Raw genomic sequence first — 15,719 nt, 5'->3', positions numbered from 1 at the left:
ACAGTCCTGGATTAACCCATACAGTCCTGGATTAACCCATACAGTCCTGGATTAACCCATACAGTCCTGTCTTAAACTATACAGTCCTGTCTTAACCCATGAAGTCCTGGATTAACCTATAATGTCCTGGATTAACCTATAATATCCTGGATTAACCCATAACGTCCTGGATTAACCCATAACGTCCTGGATTAACCCATACAGTCCTGGATTAACCCATACAGTCCTGGATTAAACTATACAGTCCTGGATTAAACTATACAGTCCTGTCTTAAACTATACAGTCCTGTCTTAACCCATGAAGTCCTGGATTAACCCATACAGTCCTGTCTTAAACTATACAGTCCTGTCTTAAACTATACAGTCCTGTCTTAACCCATGAAGTCCTGGATTAACCCATACAGTCCTGTCTTAAACTATACAGTCCTGTCTTAAACTATACAGTCCTGTCTTAACCCATGAAGTCCTGGATTAACCCATAACGTCCTGGATTAACCCATACAGTCCTGGATTAAACTATACAGTCCTGTCTTAAACTATACAGTCCTGTCTTAACCCATGAAGTCCTGGATTAACCCATACAGTCCTGGATTAAATTATACAGTCCTGGATTAACCCATGAAGTCCTGGATTAACCTATAATGTCCTGGATTAACCCATAACGTCCTGGATTAACCCATACAGTCCTGGATTAAACTATACAGTCCTGGATTAACCCATGAAGTCCTGGATTAACCTATAATGTCCTGGATTAACCCATAAAGTCCTGGATTAACCCATAACGTCCTGGATTAGCCCCTATATAAAGTCTGCCGGATTAATCCACATTCCAGAGTGTTAGATCGTATTGAATTGTCCTGTAAGTGTTAACTGAACTCATTAATCTAATACATTCTACATTGCTCATTTCATTTTAATTAAAACGGGGGGGGAAACCACAGGAAAAAAATCGAAGTGAATTTAAAGGCGAGAGAGAGAGAGAGAGAGAGAGAGAGAGAGAGAGAGAGAGAGATGAAGCTAAGCAGAAAGAGCCCATCCTACTGCACTGAGACGTGGCACTTACAATCTGCCCCGGACTCCGGGGGGATCTACAGAGCAAACGGGATCTTGTGCTGCTGTTTGTTTGTGTTTTGTTAAATAACTTTAAGCACAAAGTCACAACTTTCTCATTATTTTTTTGTGGTTTAGAAAGTCCAGGCCAGCTCGTGCAGTCTGTATGTGAGGTTAAGACACTTCAGACACTCAGTAAAGGTCAGATTACACCACTGATATCAGCCTTTTGTGCAGATCTGATTGCGGACACTTTTTCTATGGAAAGCTGAAAAAGTTGAACGTTAAAGACAAACAAATAAATAAATAAATAAAAATAAATAAAAATCAGGACGAGTTTCTTAACGTAAGCTGTGCTAAATAGGGGGAAAGAAATAAGGAAAGAGTGCACGAGACTGCTCTTAACCACAGCTATAGGAATAAATCGTGTTTCTAACTTAAGAGGAAGATCCTTTATCTTTATTCAGAGGTTGTAGCTGTCAAGAAAGGAAGAAGATTGTAAAAGAAAAAGGAAAGAGAAAGGTGTTTGTGTAACATACCTCAAACATCAGGCCAATTAAAATAAAGATGACCAGACTAAAGACGATGTCGGCATGGTTCTGAATTAAAAACTCCTGACTAAAGAAAGGGTAGCTCTTATTCCTCCTCCGAAACGCCATTTCAACCTATTTCCCAGTTTCTTTTTTCCCCTTTATCCTTTCTTGAATCCTTGTTTTCCTGCTCCAGCTCTGAACGAAAAAAAAAGTTCAGTCTGCAACAAGTTAACTTTCTGTCCGCACCGCGCATGCGCAGGCCTTAAAGGGCGCGCGCACGGCATTCCTGCGTGAAAGGCGACGTAAGCATAAAATAATATATATATATATCTACTGTTAACGGTGTTTAAGGAAGTTCAGAATCGACCCTGTGCGATTTTTACTACTTTTAAAACCTTGAACGGCATTAAAACGGATCATTTTGCCTCATTTAAATACTTATGAATATGCATAAATAACCACAACGCAACTAGTTAACTGCTAGTTAATCATCTCTAGTTGGTCAGAAAGGTTTAATTATGTGACCAACAGGCTCACAAACCTCTAGCTAACGTTCCCCTACCATATGACAGCCACCAGCTATTCCTATTTCTGGTTGCCATAGCAACAACGTTTATCAGAGGATGGTCTGATGATGGAGACGCTGTGTGGCCTGAGCTCTTCGCTACAGATCACGTGCGCCATGCCGTCTTCACTCTCATCGGTCAGTAAGGTCAACTTTTCCCTCGAAGCTGGATACGCCCACGTCGTCAGCTCCAGTTGGAAATGAACCTCAGTCTCTGATGGTTTTGTTGCCGCTTGTGTACATGATCGTAGCCTAACACGTCCTTCCTCAAAGACACGTGAAGCATCTTTATGTCCAGTGTCCAGTGACGGCGTGCTATACACCACCGTGTCTGGCGCTTTGCATCACACTCGGTGACCTAAGGCTCGGATGCAGCCACTCGGCCATGATAACCCGTTCCATGAAGCTCTCTATGCACTAATCTTGAGCTAATCTGAAGGCCACGCGACGTTTGGACTTCACTGAGTGACCCGTTCTTTCACAAACGTCTGTAGAAGCAGTCTGCATGTCTAGGTGCTTGATTTTATACACCTGTAGCCATGGAAGCAATTGGAACAGCTGAATTTGGGGTGTCCCAAAACCTTTGGCAATATAGTGTACAAGTGCTCATAGACACCCACGTCTAGCGATGTCACAGTGATTGACAGAGGAGAAACACTAAACTCCCACCCTGAGCTTGTGTGAAAAACACATGTGCAATAAAGGAACTCTGAAAACAGTAAACTGTATCAAATGTGCTGATTCATCAATCCACAAGCCACACAGGGTCACTGAGGCATCAATTACTGACCTCTGGTGAAACTGACCAATATGTGGGGTAATGGTGACTCAAGCTAAGCACTCTCCAGAGGGGGGGGGGGTTGAGAGAGAGAGAGAGAGAGAGAGAGAGAGAGAATAACAAAGAATTGTTCAATAGCAAAGTGAGGGAAAGTGTGAGACAGAAAAGGAGAGACAGAGAGAAGGAGAGACAGACAGGCAGACAGAGAAAGAGGGAGAGAGAAAGAAAGATAGAGGGCAAGACAGAGAGAGAGACAGACAGACAGAGTGAGAGAAAGAAAGATAGCAAGACACACAGAGAGAGAGATAGCTTGTGTATTGTTTAGAGGATCAGTTCAAGCCCCTGCTCTGCCAAGCTGCCATTGTTGGGCCCTTTAACAAGGCCCTTAACCCTCACTACACCAGTGCTCTTACCCTAGCTTCATTAGTTGGGATATGTGAAGAAAGAATTCCTCTATGCTGTAATGTGAAAAATATAGGCTTCTATAAAGACACCACATTGTCACATGATCCAAACACCAACCTGCTTCCATATTATACAACTGAGGGTTAAGGGCCTTGCTCAGGGGCCCAGAGGTGGCAGCTTGGTGGACCTGGGATTTGAACTCCCAACGTTCTGATCATTGGTCCAACTAAGCTACCATACCCCCTTTCATTGTGTTTGAGAACTTGGCTTCCTGGTTCTGGATCTTTCCACCAACAGTCCCGGTGTTAACTCCTCAGAGGAACCAGTAGTAAAGTGTTCAGGAATCATTTCATAATGGTTACTATCAGCTGGTGTACTCTGAGAAGATCTCTGAAGATCGTCAGGGGTCAAATGAAGTGAAGCGACACGCTTGGGTTGTGCATTTTGAATTTAATGTACCGTCCAGCGATCTTACAACCGGTTCACACTGAAAAGTTTAGGCCCTGATTTACTAAAGGTTCCGTGTGATGTGGGCGTGGCCTGTTCTGTACAGGTTTATTTATTTATTTTTAGAATGGATGTAAGTTTGATTGACATGCTCAAGCTCCGTAGTCGGAGCTACACCGGGTTGCATTAGCGAAGAAACATACTGACCCGAGGCAGCAGACGTCTCCTTCAGCCCAAGGGTTACTTCATTGTAGCTAAAGTTTTCGAGCTAAACGTCTGGACTTTACACCTCATTTGCATAGAAATAACACGTTCTAGATTCCGCTGAAAATTGAAATCATCGCTAATTTGACCAGAAATTTGCACACACACAAACACACACGTCTAGGACAAAACCCTCATTTAGCTACAGTGAGGTCATTATTCTGTTCACACACACACTTGATCTTAGTAAATCAGGGCCTCGGATTTTAAAAGCCGTCCCCCGGCAGACAGGAGACGTTTATTTAATGAAAAAGAAAAACACTGCATGCAATTAATCACTGATGTTATTTACTCATGGAACACTCTTCTGTTTTAAACATCTGACACAGAATAAAGAAATTAAGCAACAGTGGCTGGTCAGTGTCACTCCAGGACCTCGGGATCTTCACACACACACACACACACACACACACAGACTGGTATTAGATATGTACATTCCTGCATCATGTAGTCCTTGTAAACATCAATCACCTGCTTTTAACACGCCCTCGTACATGATATTGCCAAAAGTATTGGGACACCCCTCCAGTTCATTGAGTTCAGGTTTTGTTTTTCGGCCCCTTAGTTCCAGTGAAAGGAACTCTTAATGCTTCAGCTTCATACCAAGACATTTTGGACAATTTCATGCTCTTTATGGGAACAGTTTGGGGATGACCCCTTCCTGTTCCAACATGACTGCACACCAGTGACCAAAGCAAGGTCCATAAAGACATGGATGAGAGAGTTTGGTGTGGAGGAACCAAAGTCCAGAAGACCTTTGGGATGAATTAGAGTGGAGACTGTCATCAGTGCCTGACCTCACAAATGCATTTCTTCTAGAGGAACGGTCAAAAATTCCCATAAACACACTCCTAAACCTTGTGGAAAGCCTTCCCAGAAGAGTTGAAGCGGTTATAGCTGTAAAGGGGCGGGACAACTCCATATTACATTCATGTGCATGGAAAGGTAGATGTCCCAAAACTTTTGGCAATACAGTGTATATTCTTTAGCATTGTTTTCTCTGCTACAGCTGAGTGAGACATGCTAGCTAATAAACACTACGCCGTATTGCTTACTATTTAAATCAGAAAGTTTTGTCTGGTCAATGTTTGTAGCTAATCAGCTAGATATTTCTGTTTGCCGGCGAGCGCTAACAGCAGAGGTTTAGCTAGCAAGCATGTCGTTTCGGTGCAAAACTTCCAATACGTGATGAAAAGTTGGCACGGAGGAAAAAAATGTGACACGAGGATGCATTAAAACACAACAAAACAGGAAGTAAAACCCTTTCACAGCGAGATATTCAGACAGTGCTGACAGGTTGAAGAAGTTCCAGCGGCGAAATGCGTCACGAGCCACACATACAAAATGTGTCTGAGATTATTGCACCGTTTCCACGGTCCAATCACAGCTGCCTGATTTACCCTACTGTAACACTTACATCTGATCTGATCTGCATTCCTTGAAGGATTCTGTAACTTTGTACCTAAAACAGCAGTAATCCGATCCCAGATCCCTGATCAACTCTGGACCAGAGATCAGACCTGACCAATCAAACCCCTGAATAAGCACAAATCCATCACGATCCAATCTAACACAGTACTGACTCATGCTACATCTATTCTCGTGTTGAACCAGGATCTGTGAGTATTTCATCTGTACTGGTGCTGGAAACCGAATACGACAGAAAACAGCGAGCACTTCCTGACATGAAGAGCAAGTCGAATCTCTTTCCTAGTGGTCTAGAAACGTTGGCGCAGCTTATAAAGCGGTGTTGCGAAGGAGGATCGTCTCAATCGCAGTGTAATAGTTGTGCTCTTTAGCTCTGGCTGCCTCTTCAAATAAAGCGATCTGATCCAAATCCCCCCTAAATTGGCAAAAGTATTGGGACACCCCTCCAGATCATTGAGTTCAGGTGTTTTTCAGGACTTGGGCTCGCCCCCTTAGTTCCAGTGAAAGGAAGTCTTAATGCTTCAGCATTAAGGACAATTTCATGCTCTTTGTGGAACAGTTTGGGGATGACCCCTTCCTGCTCCAACATGACTGCACACCAGTGACCAAAGCAAGGTCCATAAAGACATGGATTTTGACAGTGAGTTTGGTGTGGAGGAACTTGAATGGCATGCACAGAGTCCTGACCTCAACCCCATAGAACACCTTTGTGATGAATTAGAGTGGAGACTGTGAGCCAGACCTTCTTATCATCACAACATCAGTGCCTGACCTCACAAATGCATTTCTTCTAGAGGAACGGTCAAAAATTCCCATAAACACTCTCCTAAACCTTGTGGAAAGCCTTCCCAGAAGAGCTGAAGCTGTTATAGCTGTAAAGGGGTGGGACAACTCCATATTACATTCATGTGCATGGAAAGGCAGGCGTCCCAAAACTTTTGGCAATCTAGTGTATCTTGTCAGGGTTTTTTTTTGGGGTTTTTTTGTTTGTTTTTTTAAATACACCTGAGCGAACTGCTTCCTGTGGACTGCACCTGGATCTACAGGTAAATACACAAATACCCGTTTTACAGCAAGCGGTGACTCTTAGCCCTGTGAAAAAGGCAACAGAGTTCAAACAGACCTGCGCAGAGAGGTCAAAAAGGTTCGAGTACGCCGGATGGATGGTCAGGAAAAAAAAAAGTGTATTTTTTATTAAAAATAAAATATTCGAATATATGTGTACATTTCGAACACTTTCCCGAAATGAAAATTTTTACATTTCCCTAAATATTTCCGTACTTTTTTCCTCCCATTGTGACAACCTAACATGAATACTTCTGTCTATTAATAAAACCTTTTAAAGAAGAATTATGCTTTTTGACTGGTGAAAGTGAAAGTCCGGGACGTGTTTTATATAAAAAGCTTCCATGTTAAAGACCAGAACTCCACCACGATGTTCTTTACATATCAGGATTTCAGTTCGGAGCAGAAAATATCCCAGAGTGAGAAATCAAACATGTCCCGTTCGAGCGGCTCCGTGGGGAGCTCTAATCCAGAGCAGCTATTTCAAGACGAGGAGGATAAAAACGGCATCCGAGTCGCCTCAGGACGAGACAGAGACTAAAATAACTCCTGCGTTCCACTAGACAGTGCGTCAGAAAGCCTTTGTGTCTGAACGACTGCATTATTTTCTACCTACTGGGAAAAACAAAGAAAGCGTTAATAACACGTTAATAACACGTTAATAAGTTTTTCAGCGTGTAGAGTCGGAGTGATGTATGAATGAATCTCTGAGCGGTTCTACAGACAGCTGCTCGGTTTGTGATTGGATTTTATCGGCTGCTGAAATGTGAGCGTGTAACATAAGCTACGTAACTGAATGTACTTTATAAATATTTAATACAGCGTTTATAAAAAGATCCGGCTCCGGTTTATCTTTGTTTTTCTCAGCCCTGACCGCTGGGTCGCCGATTGTAAGTTGACTCTAGTCTAAAGTTATCGTAAAAATGATTATTGACCGCGGTACAGTTTATTTGCGGAGAAAAAGCTGGTGTGATTTACAGTAGCAGGAGGCTGAAGTGGGCGGGGTTTACCTTCATGCAAATGAGACGAGATTGTGATTGGTGCAGGCCGCTGACAGAGTGAAGCTTCTCACTGATAGGGGAAGACAATAATCGCGCAACCAGCTCACCCCCTAGCGACGGACCTAGAGTGACTAGCGCAACGCAATGTTTGTGCTTTGAGTCAAACACACCCACACACACACACACACACACACACACTGGACCATTCCTGATGCTGTAAATATGTCACGCTTTTTTACACGCTCGCCCTTTTCACAAACATTCCACAAGAAAGTCCCCGCCCCCAACAAAATAAACGAATGCGTCCCAATCAGCTAAGTAGTTAAGCTACAAAGCTAATGTGGCTAACAAGTCCTCAGAGTCTCACCAAAATCTTTTCCAGCAACACCAGTACAAGTTTTTCTATAGCTTCAAATGATATAAGTGGGTTTATCATCACTCATGACCTTCAATATTCTGGGGGGCGGAGCTTAGGGGGCGTGTCATGTGGCATGCCAAGAGTTAAAAAGTCCAAGATGGCCGCCTTTTAGGCTTCAGCTACACAGTGAAGCTCGGTTTATGTATGGAGATGACACAAAGTCGGATCAACATGTATGGCGGGGTTTGATATTTACACTAATGATTTTGGGCGAGAGCGATGTTAGCAACATTAACCTCGTAGCAAGTCTTGGCTAACTGAATAGATTTGCTGTAAGGTTAGCATTTGAACAAGTCCAGCTGGTCAGAACCCCGTGTCGTCCTCCAGTCCTCGTGCGGAGAGGATGAGGTGGCGGCGTGGGCCCGTCAGGTGGGGTCCGGAAACTTCCGTTCGCTCCAGACGGGGGTCGCTGGCGCTGCTTGGGGATTGTGGGTCGGCGCTGAAGTAGAGCGTGGAGCTGGACTCGGTGGGGCAGTAATCGGGCTCGGGACTGTCCCCGAACACGGACTTCCCCTCAGGAGAGCTGCGCTTCCACTCCGAGTCCACGCTGTCCATTTCCTCCCCCACGTCCACATCTGCCTCCTCTTCCTCTACGTCTTCCCTCGCCTCGCTCACGCTCTCGAACTCGTCCTTGCAGTCAGACAGCGGCGCCAGCGTGTCGTCTTCGTCCTTCATGTCCATCCCATCTTCTCCTCCTCCTCCTTTCTCCCCAGAGTCGTCGTCCTGCTCTTCGCTCACGATCCCCGTCGTTCCTCCGGCGCCAAACGCACGCTCAATTTTGCTCGGGTCTCCGGTCTTCAGCGCCAGACGCACCAGGAGCCAGTGGTGGTGGCGGCACTCGGCGCCCGCCTTCGCCCCGCAGCTGCCCGGGTGCTCCAGCAGAGAGAAGGACGGATGGGAGGAGGAGAGCGGAGGACGGAGAGAGGGAAGAGCGAGGCTCTTGTCGGCCAGGGAGTAAGACGAGTCACCCTGATCGAGACAGGCGCTGCCCCCCTGAGCCCCGTGATGCAGAGTGTGTGAGATCTCTGTGGACTTCGGGTGCAGGAAACGATAGTACAGCAGCAGAAACGTAAGACCTGAGAGAGAGAGAGAGAGAGAGAGAGAGAGAGAGAGAGAGAGGGAGAGAGAGAGAAAGACAGAGACACAGAGAGAGAAAGACAGAGAGAGAGGAAAAAAAATAGAACGATTTCTCAGGTCCATCCAAAAGCTACATGTCATATCCTTTTTAGCTTCATCTGGCTAACACTAAAATAGTCACTCAGCTAATGTAGCTACCTTGCTAGCCACTAAGGCTAATCTTCTACTTATCACGAGTTAGCTTTATTTCTTGTCTCTTAAGCAGCTACACAAAGCTAATTGTTTTTGTTCCAGAAAGTCAGCTAATCAGCTAGCCATGTCTCTGTGCTTGTCTCTTAGCTACCTAACAGTCATATATGTGCTAGCCTTAATAGCCAGATTAACAGCTAGTTAGCTTTTGCACACCCTCTCAGCCTTAAGTATCTGCCTTGCTAGCCACTAAAGCTACTTGACCTTACTTTTCTTGATCTTAATTTCGTCACTTAAAATCTGCTAATCTTAACACATCCTGTCATATACAATAGCTTCCCTGCTAACCACTAGGGCTAATCTGGGCTTGTCCTTAGCTAAGTTTATTTATCTAACAGTGTTCGCAGTCATTCTTTACTAAGGTAGCCTTGTTCAGCTTGTGTACTGGAGCTAGCTTACCGGCTAACAACTAAGGGTAGTATTTGATGCTAGCTTGCTGGTTATTTTCAGCAACAGAAAACTAGTTAGAGAACCAGCCTCAGATTAGATTATGAAATCAAGCGAATACACAAATATTGCATGTGGCGTTTGCTCAAAAGTTATGGCACCCAGATCGTATGTGCCACTCACCCAGAAGGAAGCTGCAGAGGACAGCAATGGGGACAGTCAAGCTTTCCCATGATGCCTCAGTGAGGATGTCGGAGGCAGCCAGGACGAGCGTGGCATTCTCCAACAGCATGACCTGTGACGACACGAACAATGGAGTTAACCCTGGCGGGAAAGTGGACAGGAACTGGATCTGCATCTGTGTTTATAAAGGATAAAAGCATTCCATATTGTACGTATTCCAGTTCTGATATTCCGATATTCCCTCTTTTCTCAGCTGGATCACTTTTCTCCCAAACACAGCTCTCTGGTTGGTTTATCCTTTTTAACAACAAACTCAGTCAAACAGTTTAAACTGACCAAGATTAGATGTCCAGAGCTGTTTAGTGTTTCTCTAACAGAACACATCTAAGCATGTCGTATGTTCCAATATTTTTGCTTGCTTACAATTTGTGTGGTCTGATTTTTTTTTTTTAAATCTCTCGCTTTTATGATGCTTTATTACTCTGAAAGGGGACTTTGGCTGGAACACATGTAGGAAATGCTGCACTAAACCCCTCAGGAGACAGCAGTTATAGTAAAATAATCAACCCCAGGGTGCTAACAGTACCAGCATGTTACCATTCTGTCTGCAATTCCTCAACCTGACCACCAGAGGGACCCTTCACCTGAATTTGTTACATGCTGTCTTTCGTTGAGGGACAAATTCCTGATCTCCAGGCTGAAGTAGCATGCCGGGACGAGGCTACTAATCTCTTCCAGTACATCACCTTAGCGACTGGCCTGGACAACCTTATTCCTGTGGAATTTAGTGCCATCCCTGTCCATCTTGTGCATTCATCTCCCTAGAGGGAGTTTTCGCTGCTACTGCTTCCAGTCTCCCAAAACCCATGCAACTGGGGCAAAACACGAGCATCAGGGGAAGAACAACAATATCGCCTCCGTCAACAGTTATGCTTTCATTGTGGTCTACCATGTCACCAATGATCACAGTGAGAGTTGGATTATTTCGTGTAAAAGAACTAATGATTTTCATCATCATCTTCCCCGTCCAACCCTGTCATACTGGGGTACCTCTGGCTGTAGTTTCATGACTCGCAAATCTCTTGGCAACAAGGGGAATTGGTGCGTTGGTCCCCTCACTGCCTAGACCACTGCTGTAAAGTGACTCTCAGCCTACCGTGTCACACTGCCTCTGTTAAAAGATTCTACATTCCAGAGGAGTACCAAGACCTTAAAGAGGTATTTAGTAAGGAGGGCGATGAATGGACAACGGTCTCGACAAGAGGACATTGTGAATATCAGGTTATGCCGTATGGACATGCTAAACCACGGTTTATTGGTCCCTTTAAAATCCTTCCCCAGATCAACCCCGTCACCTACAGGTCCGAACTGCCACCAAGTTACCTGGAGGTGTTCCTAAAAGGATGGGGGGGTGGTTCTGTTATGATTCTATCTGCAATTCCACAACCTGACCACCAGGGGGACTCTTCACCCCTTTTATTGTTTTCTAGTGCCATAGTGTTTTGACCTTGCCTGTTTCCTGTTCTAGGTGTTTTTTGGATTAGTGATTTGGATTTGTTTGCTCCGTGGATTGTCCACTAACAACTAGGTGTTGTCTTTAGCATAGACTCATCCACAGATGAAACCCGGTATCTCCATGTCGTCTCCTCATGCATTCGGTGTGGATTTAACTTCAGGATTCTCAGCGTTACCTGTGCCGTGTTATAAATATCTCGTGCTGACCCTCACGGCCACGCCTCCCATTATAACACCGGGTTCTGAATGAAGACGCTCTGTAATTACATCCCACCCTCCTGCACTCTGTCCATCGTGTCGTGTAACAGTTACCGTGTAGAAGCCGGCCATGCGGTAGCGAGACGGACCGTCCTTCACGTTCAGGAACAGGAAGACGTGTACACCACCCAGCAACAGGTTAAACCCACGCCACGCCCACTGACCAGCACAGATATCAGTCTGCTGAGAGACCAGCCAGAACGCTGCGATCAGCCAGTGACAACCTGCAGAAAGAGAGAGAGAGAGAGACAGATAGAGAGAGAGAGACAGATAGAGAGAAAGAGAGACAGAGACAGAGAGAGAGAGAGAGACACAGAGAGAGAGAGAGACACAGAGAGAGAGAGAGAGAGAGAGAGAGACAGAGAGAGAGAGAGAGAGAGACACAGAGAGAGCGAGAGAGAGAGAGATAGGGGGTATCTATTACATAGGGGGTATGTATGTACATTAGAAATGTGTGTGTGTGTGTGTGTATATGTGTTACACTCACCCACAACACCGATAACCCAGCATCCGAAGGAGCGAGTGAAGAGGGCGAGGCTGGCGAAGCGTGCGGTCAGAAGCCCCGCCCTCCACAACAGCTGGCACAGCAGGGCAGCCGGGGGCATGAGCAGGTGACCGGGCCGTGCCAGACAACACGCCCGACTGTACAACACCAACGCCCAGGACAGGGACAACACACACACACCACTACACAGTGCAACTGAACACACACACACACACACAGAGTATATGTATTGTGATTAAAGCAGCAGGTGAGGTGGTGTACACTGTGTGGATTACAGTAACTGTGTGATGAACTGACCAGGTGACACCAGGCTGAACTCGCCTCCTGTGAGAGCGTAGGTGTGTGTGAGCGCCTGGGGGAGGGTCAGGAGCAGAACGTCCAGCAAACGCAACGCCGCCACGTCCACCTGCTGCATCACCTGCTGAGCCTGAGACTGAGAACGCCACACACACACACTGCAGTCCCACAACCTGCACACACACACACACCAACATTATTACACACACACACTGCAGTCCCACAACCTGCACACACACACACACACACACCAACATTATTACACACACACACTGCAGTCCCACAACCTGCACACACACACACACACCAACATTATTACACACACACACACCAACATTATTACACACACACACTGCAGTCCCACAACCTGCACACACACACACACACACCAACATTATTACACACACACACACCAACATTATTACACACACACACTGCAGTCCCACAACCTGCACACACACACACACCAACATTATTACACACACACACTGCAGTCCCACAACCTGCACACACACACACACACACCAACATTATTACACACACACACACCAACATTATTACACACACACACTGCAGTCCCACAACCTGCACACACACACACACACACCAACATTATTACACACACACACACCAACATTATTACACACACACACTGCAGTCCCACAACCTGCACACACACACACACACGCCAACATTATTACACACACACACCAACATTATTACACACACACACTGCAGTCCCACAACCTGCACACACACACACACACACACACATGCCAACATTATTACACACACACACTGCAGTCCCACAACCTGCACACACACACACACACACACACGCCAACATTATTACACACACACACCAACATTATTACACACACACACTGCAGTCCCACAACCTGCACACACACACACACACACACACATGCCAACATTATTACACACACACACACCAACATTATTACACACACACACACTGCAGTCCCACAACCTGCACACACACACACACACACATGCCAACATTATTACACACACACACTAACATTATTACACACACACACTGCAGTCCCACAACCTGCACACACACACACACACACACGCCAACATTATTACACACACACACCAACATTATTACACACACACACTGCAGTCCCACAACCTGCACACACACACACACACTGCAGTCCCACAACCTGCACACACACACACACACACACACATGCCAACATTATTACACACACACACACCAACATTATTACACACACACACACACCAACATTATTACACACACACACACACACACTGCAGTCCCACAACCTGCACACACACACACACACACATGCCAACATTATTACACACACACACACCAACATTATTACACACACACACACACACACACATGCCAACATTATTACACACACACACTGCAGTCCCACAACCTGCACACACACACACACACACACTGCAGTCCCACAACCTGCACACACACACACACACACATGCCAACATTATTACATACACACACACACCAACATTATTACACACACACACAGCAGGCTCACAACCTGCACACACACACACACACACACACACACACAGCAGGCTCACAACCTGCACACACACACACACACACACAGCAGGCTCACAACCTGCACACACACACACACCTTTTGAAGATGCCCAGGTGGAGTGTGTGTATGATGAGCAGGTGACATGTCCGCTGCTCTCCGTCCGCCCGGTACCACATAAAACTCAGCACCTGCACGATCGCCCCTGGCAACAACAGGGCAAAGGTCAGCCCCGCCCACAACAACTGCTCTTTCCACAGGTAGAAGGCGAAGCAGTAGATCACTGAGGAGAGAGAGAGAGAGAGAGAGAGAGAGAGAGCGAGAGAGAGAGAGAGAGAGAGAGAGAGAGAGAGAGAGAGAGAGAGAGAGAGAGAGAGAGAGCGAGAGCGAGAGAGAGAGAAAAAGAGAGAGAGAAAAAGAGAGAGAGAGAGAGAGAGCGAGAGCGAGAGAGAGAGAAAAAGAGAGAGAGAGAGAGAGAGAGAGGGAGAGGGAGAATCTCTACACATTAAAGGAGTAAATTGAAATGCACATGCTAATCTGGAGGCTATTAACTTCCATTATCTGTTAGTGGTTGTTGCAATATGTTATATTAAGCACACACACACACACACACACACACACAGGTAACCTGACCCAGTGTCCTGCGTGTATCTGACCTGTAGAGGTGTACACACGATCTGTATCAGTTACACATCCCTTACATTTACACTTCTACACTTCTGGGCTCTGATTGGTCAGAAGGTTTAGCTGTTATCATTCTGGTTTCTATGGTAACGGTGAAGTCTCCCTGACTTGAGGAAACACTTACGGAAGGAGTCTCCAGTGTCAGAGGTACAGCTGGCACTTAGACTCAGTGTGTGTGTGTGTGTGTGTGTGTGAATAAATCAGTCGGTTCCATAAATAGCGACTTCCGCCGTCATTCTATCATGTTTATGTAAATGTAAAATGAAGAGCCCTCGCGCGCTACACTACGTCACACACACGAGCTCGCGCTGACGTCCAATGCACGTGCAGAATACCCACAGTGCACTGTGATGTAAAGCGTAACAACAAATACGAAAACAAATAAATAAATAAATCTGCGATGCGGTCTCGCGCACAGGTGATGCTCGCGTGGACGACACCCGAGGCTCACGTGCAGCGCGGAGGTGTGTGATAGCGGGTGCGGGGTCACTCACGCGCAGCTCTCTCGGCCAGGATCACGAGCGCTGTCGAGCCGAACAGGAGCACCTGCCAGCACGCGCTCCCGCATCCTCCTCCTCCTCCTCCTCCTGCACCGCACAACACCGCAGCCATGTTCACACCTGTCTCTCTCTCTCTCTCTCTCTCTCTCTCTGTCTGAGGAACACCGGATTCACGCGGAGGCGCGAGAGCACCAGATCCTGCGCCACGCTGCTGTCATCCTCCACACTGCCTCCATCACCCGCATCCCGTTACGGTCTCTCTCTCTCACTCTCTCTCTCACTCCCTCACTCCTTCCTCCCTTCTTCCAAAATAGATGACGTCATGGAGCTGGAGTTTAAAGAGACAGTACTGTAGAGCTATAGACAAGAGTTCAGGCTCATTTAAAAGGTTTTGTACAAATTTACCTGGAAAAAGATAAAGAATGTGATTACATTTATAGTTCAAAGTCATGGACCGAGGACAGGAGGATCACGTGACTGAGAAAAAAAATTTGTCTGAAAACACTGACTTCCGGTCAAGAGTGCTTGTTTATGTTTTATAT

General features: G+C 46.0%; 2 protein-coding genes across 2 annotated transcripts in view; both read right to left on the bottom strand.

The window, feature by feature from the left end:
- Positions 1-1,827, bottom strand: part of tram2 (translocation associated membrane protein 2) — a 12,518-nt gene extending 10,691 nt beyond the window's left edge. The window contains exon 1 of the mRNA XM_058391179.1: positions 1,590-1,827. Coding sequence (XP_058247162.1) covers positions 1,590-1,709 — 120 coding nt within the window. The 5' untranslated portion in view covers positions 1,710-1,827. The remainder of the gene's footprint in view (positions 1-1,589) is intronic.
- A 1,943-nt stretch (positions 1,828-3,770) lies between these two features.
- On the bottom strand, positions 3,771-15,693 carry xkr5a (XK related 5a). Its single transcript, XM_058392783.1, has 7 exons — positions 15,172-15,693; positions 14,093-14,276; positions 12,426-12,598; positions 12,111-12,323; positions 11,678-11,847; positions 9,851-9,962; positions 3,771-9,030 (listed from the first exon to the last, which is right to left on the bottom strand). The coding sequence occupies exons 1-7, from the start codon at positions 15,287-15,289 to the stop codon at positions 8,258-8,260; spliced, it is 1,743 nt and encodes a 580-aa protein (XP_058248766.1). The 5' UTR covers positions 15,290-15,693; the 3' UTR covers positions 3,771-8,257.
- Positions 15,694-15,719: the final 26 nt, after the last annotated feature.

The sequence above is a fragment of the Hemibagrus wyckioides genome, linkage group LG06 (assembly GCF_019097595.1).
Source record: "Hemibagrus wyckioides isolate EC202008001 linkage group LG06, SWU_Hwy_1.0, whole genome shotgun sequence".
Classification (NCBI taxonomy): Eukaryota; Metazoa; Chordata; class Actinopteri; order Siluriformes; family Bagridae; genus Hemibagrus; species Hemibagrus wyckioides.
The sequence above is the reverse complement of the archived record's forward strand: the minus strand, read 5'-3'. Positions and strand labels throughout refer to the sequence as shown.

What these genes read in the sequence shown, in the direction of transcription:
- xkr5a (XM_058392783.1), bottom strand. Translation starts at nt 15,289, where the DNA reads ATGGCTGCGGTGTTGTGCGGTGCAGGAGGAGGAGGAGGAGGAGGATGC. An exon ending in CCTGGCCGAGAGAGCTGCGC is followed by an intron (nt 14,277 to 15,171) that starts GTGAGTGACCCC and finishes CTCTCTCCTCAG; the next exon opens with TGATCTACTGCTTCGCCTTC. An exon ending in CCTCTGCAGCTTCCTTCTGG is followed by an intron (nt 9,031 to 9,850) that starts GTGAGTGGCACA and finishes TCTCTCTCTCAG; the next exon opens with GTCTTACGTTTCTGCTGCTG.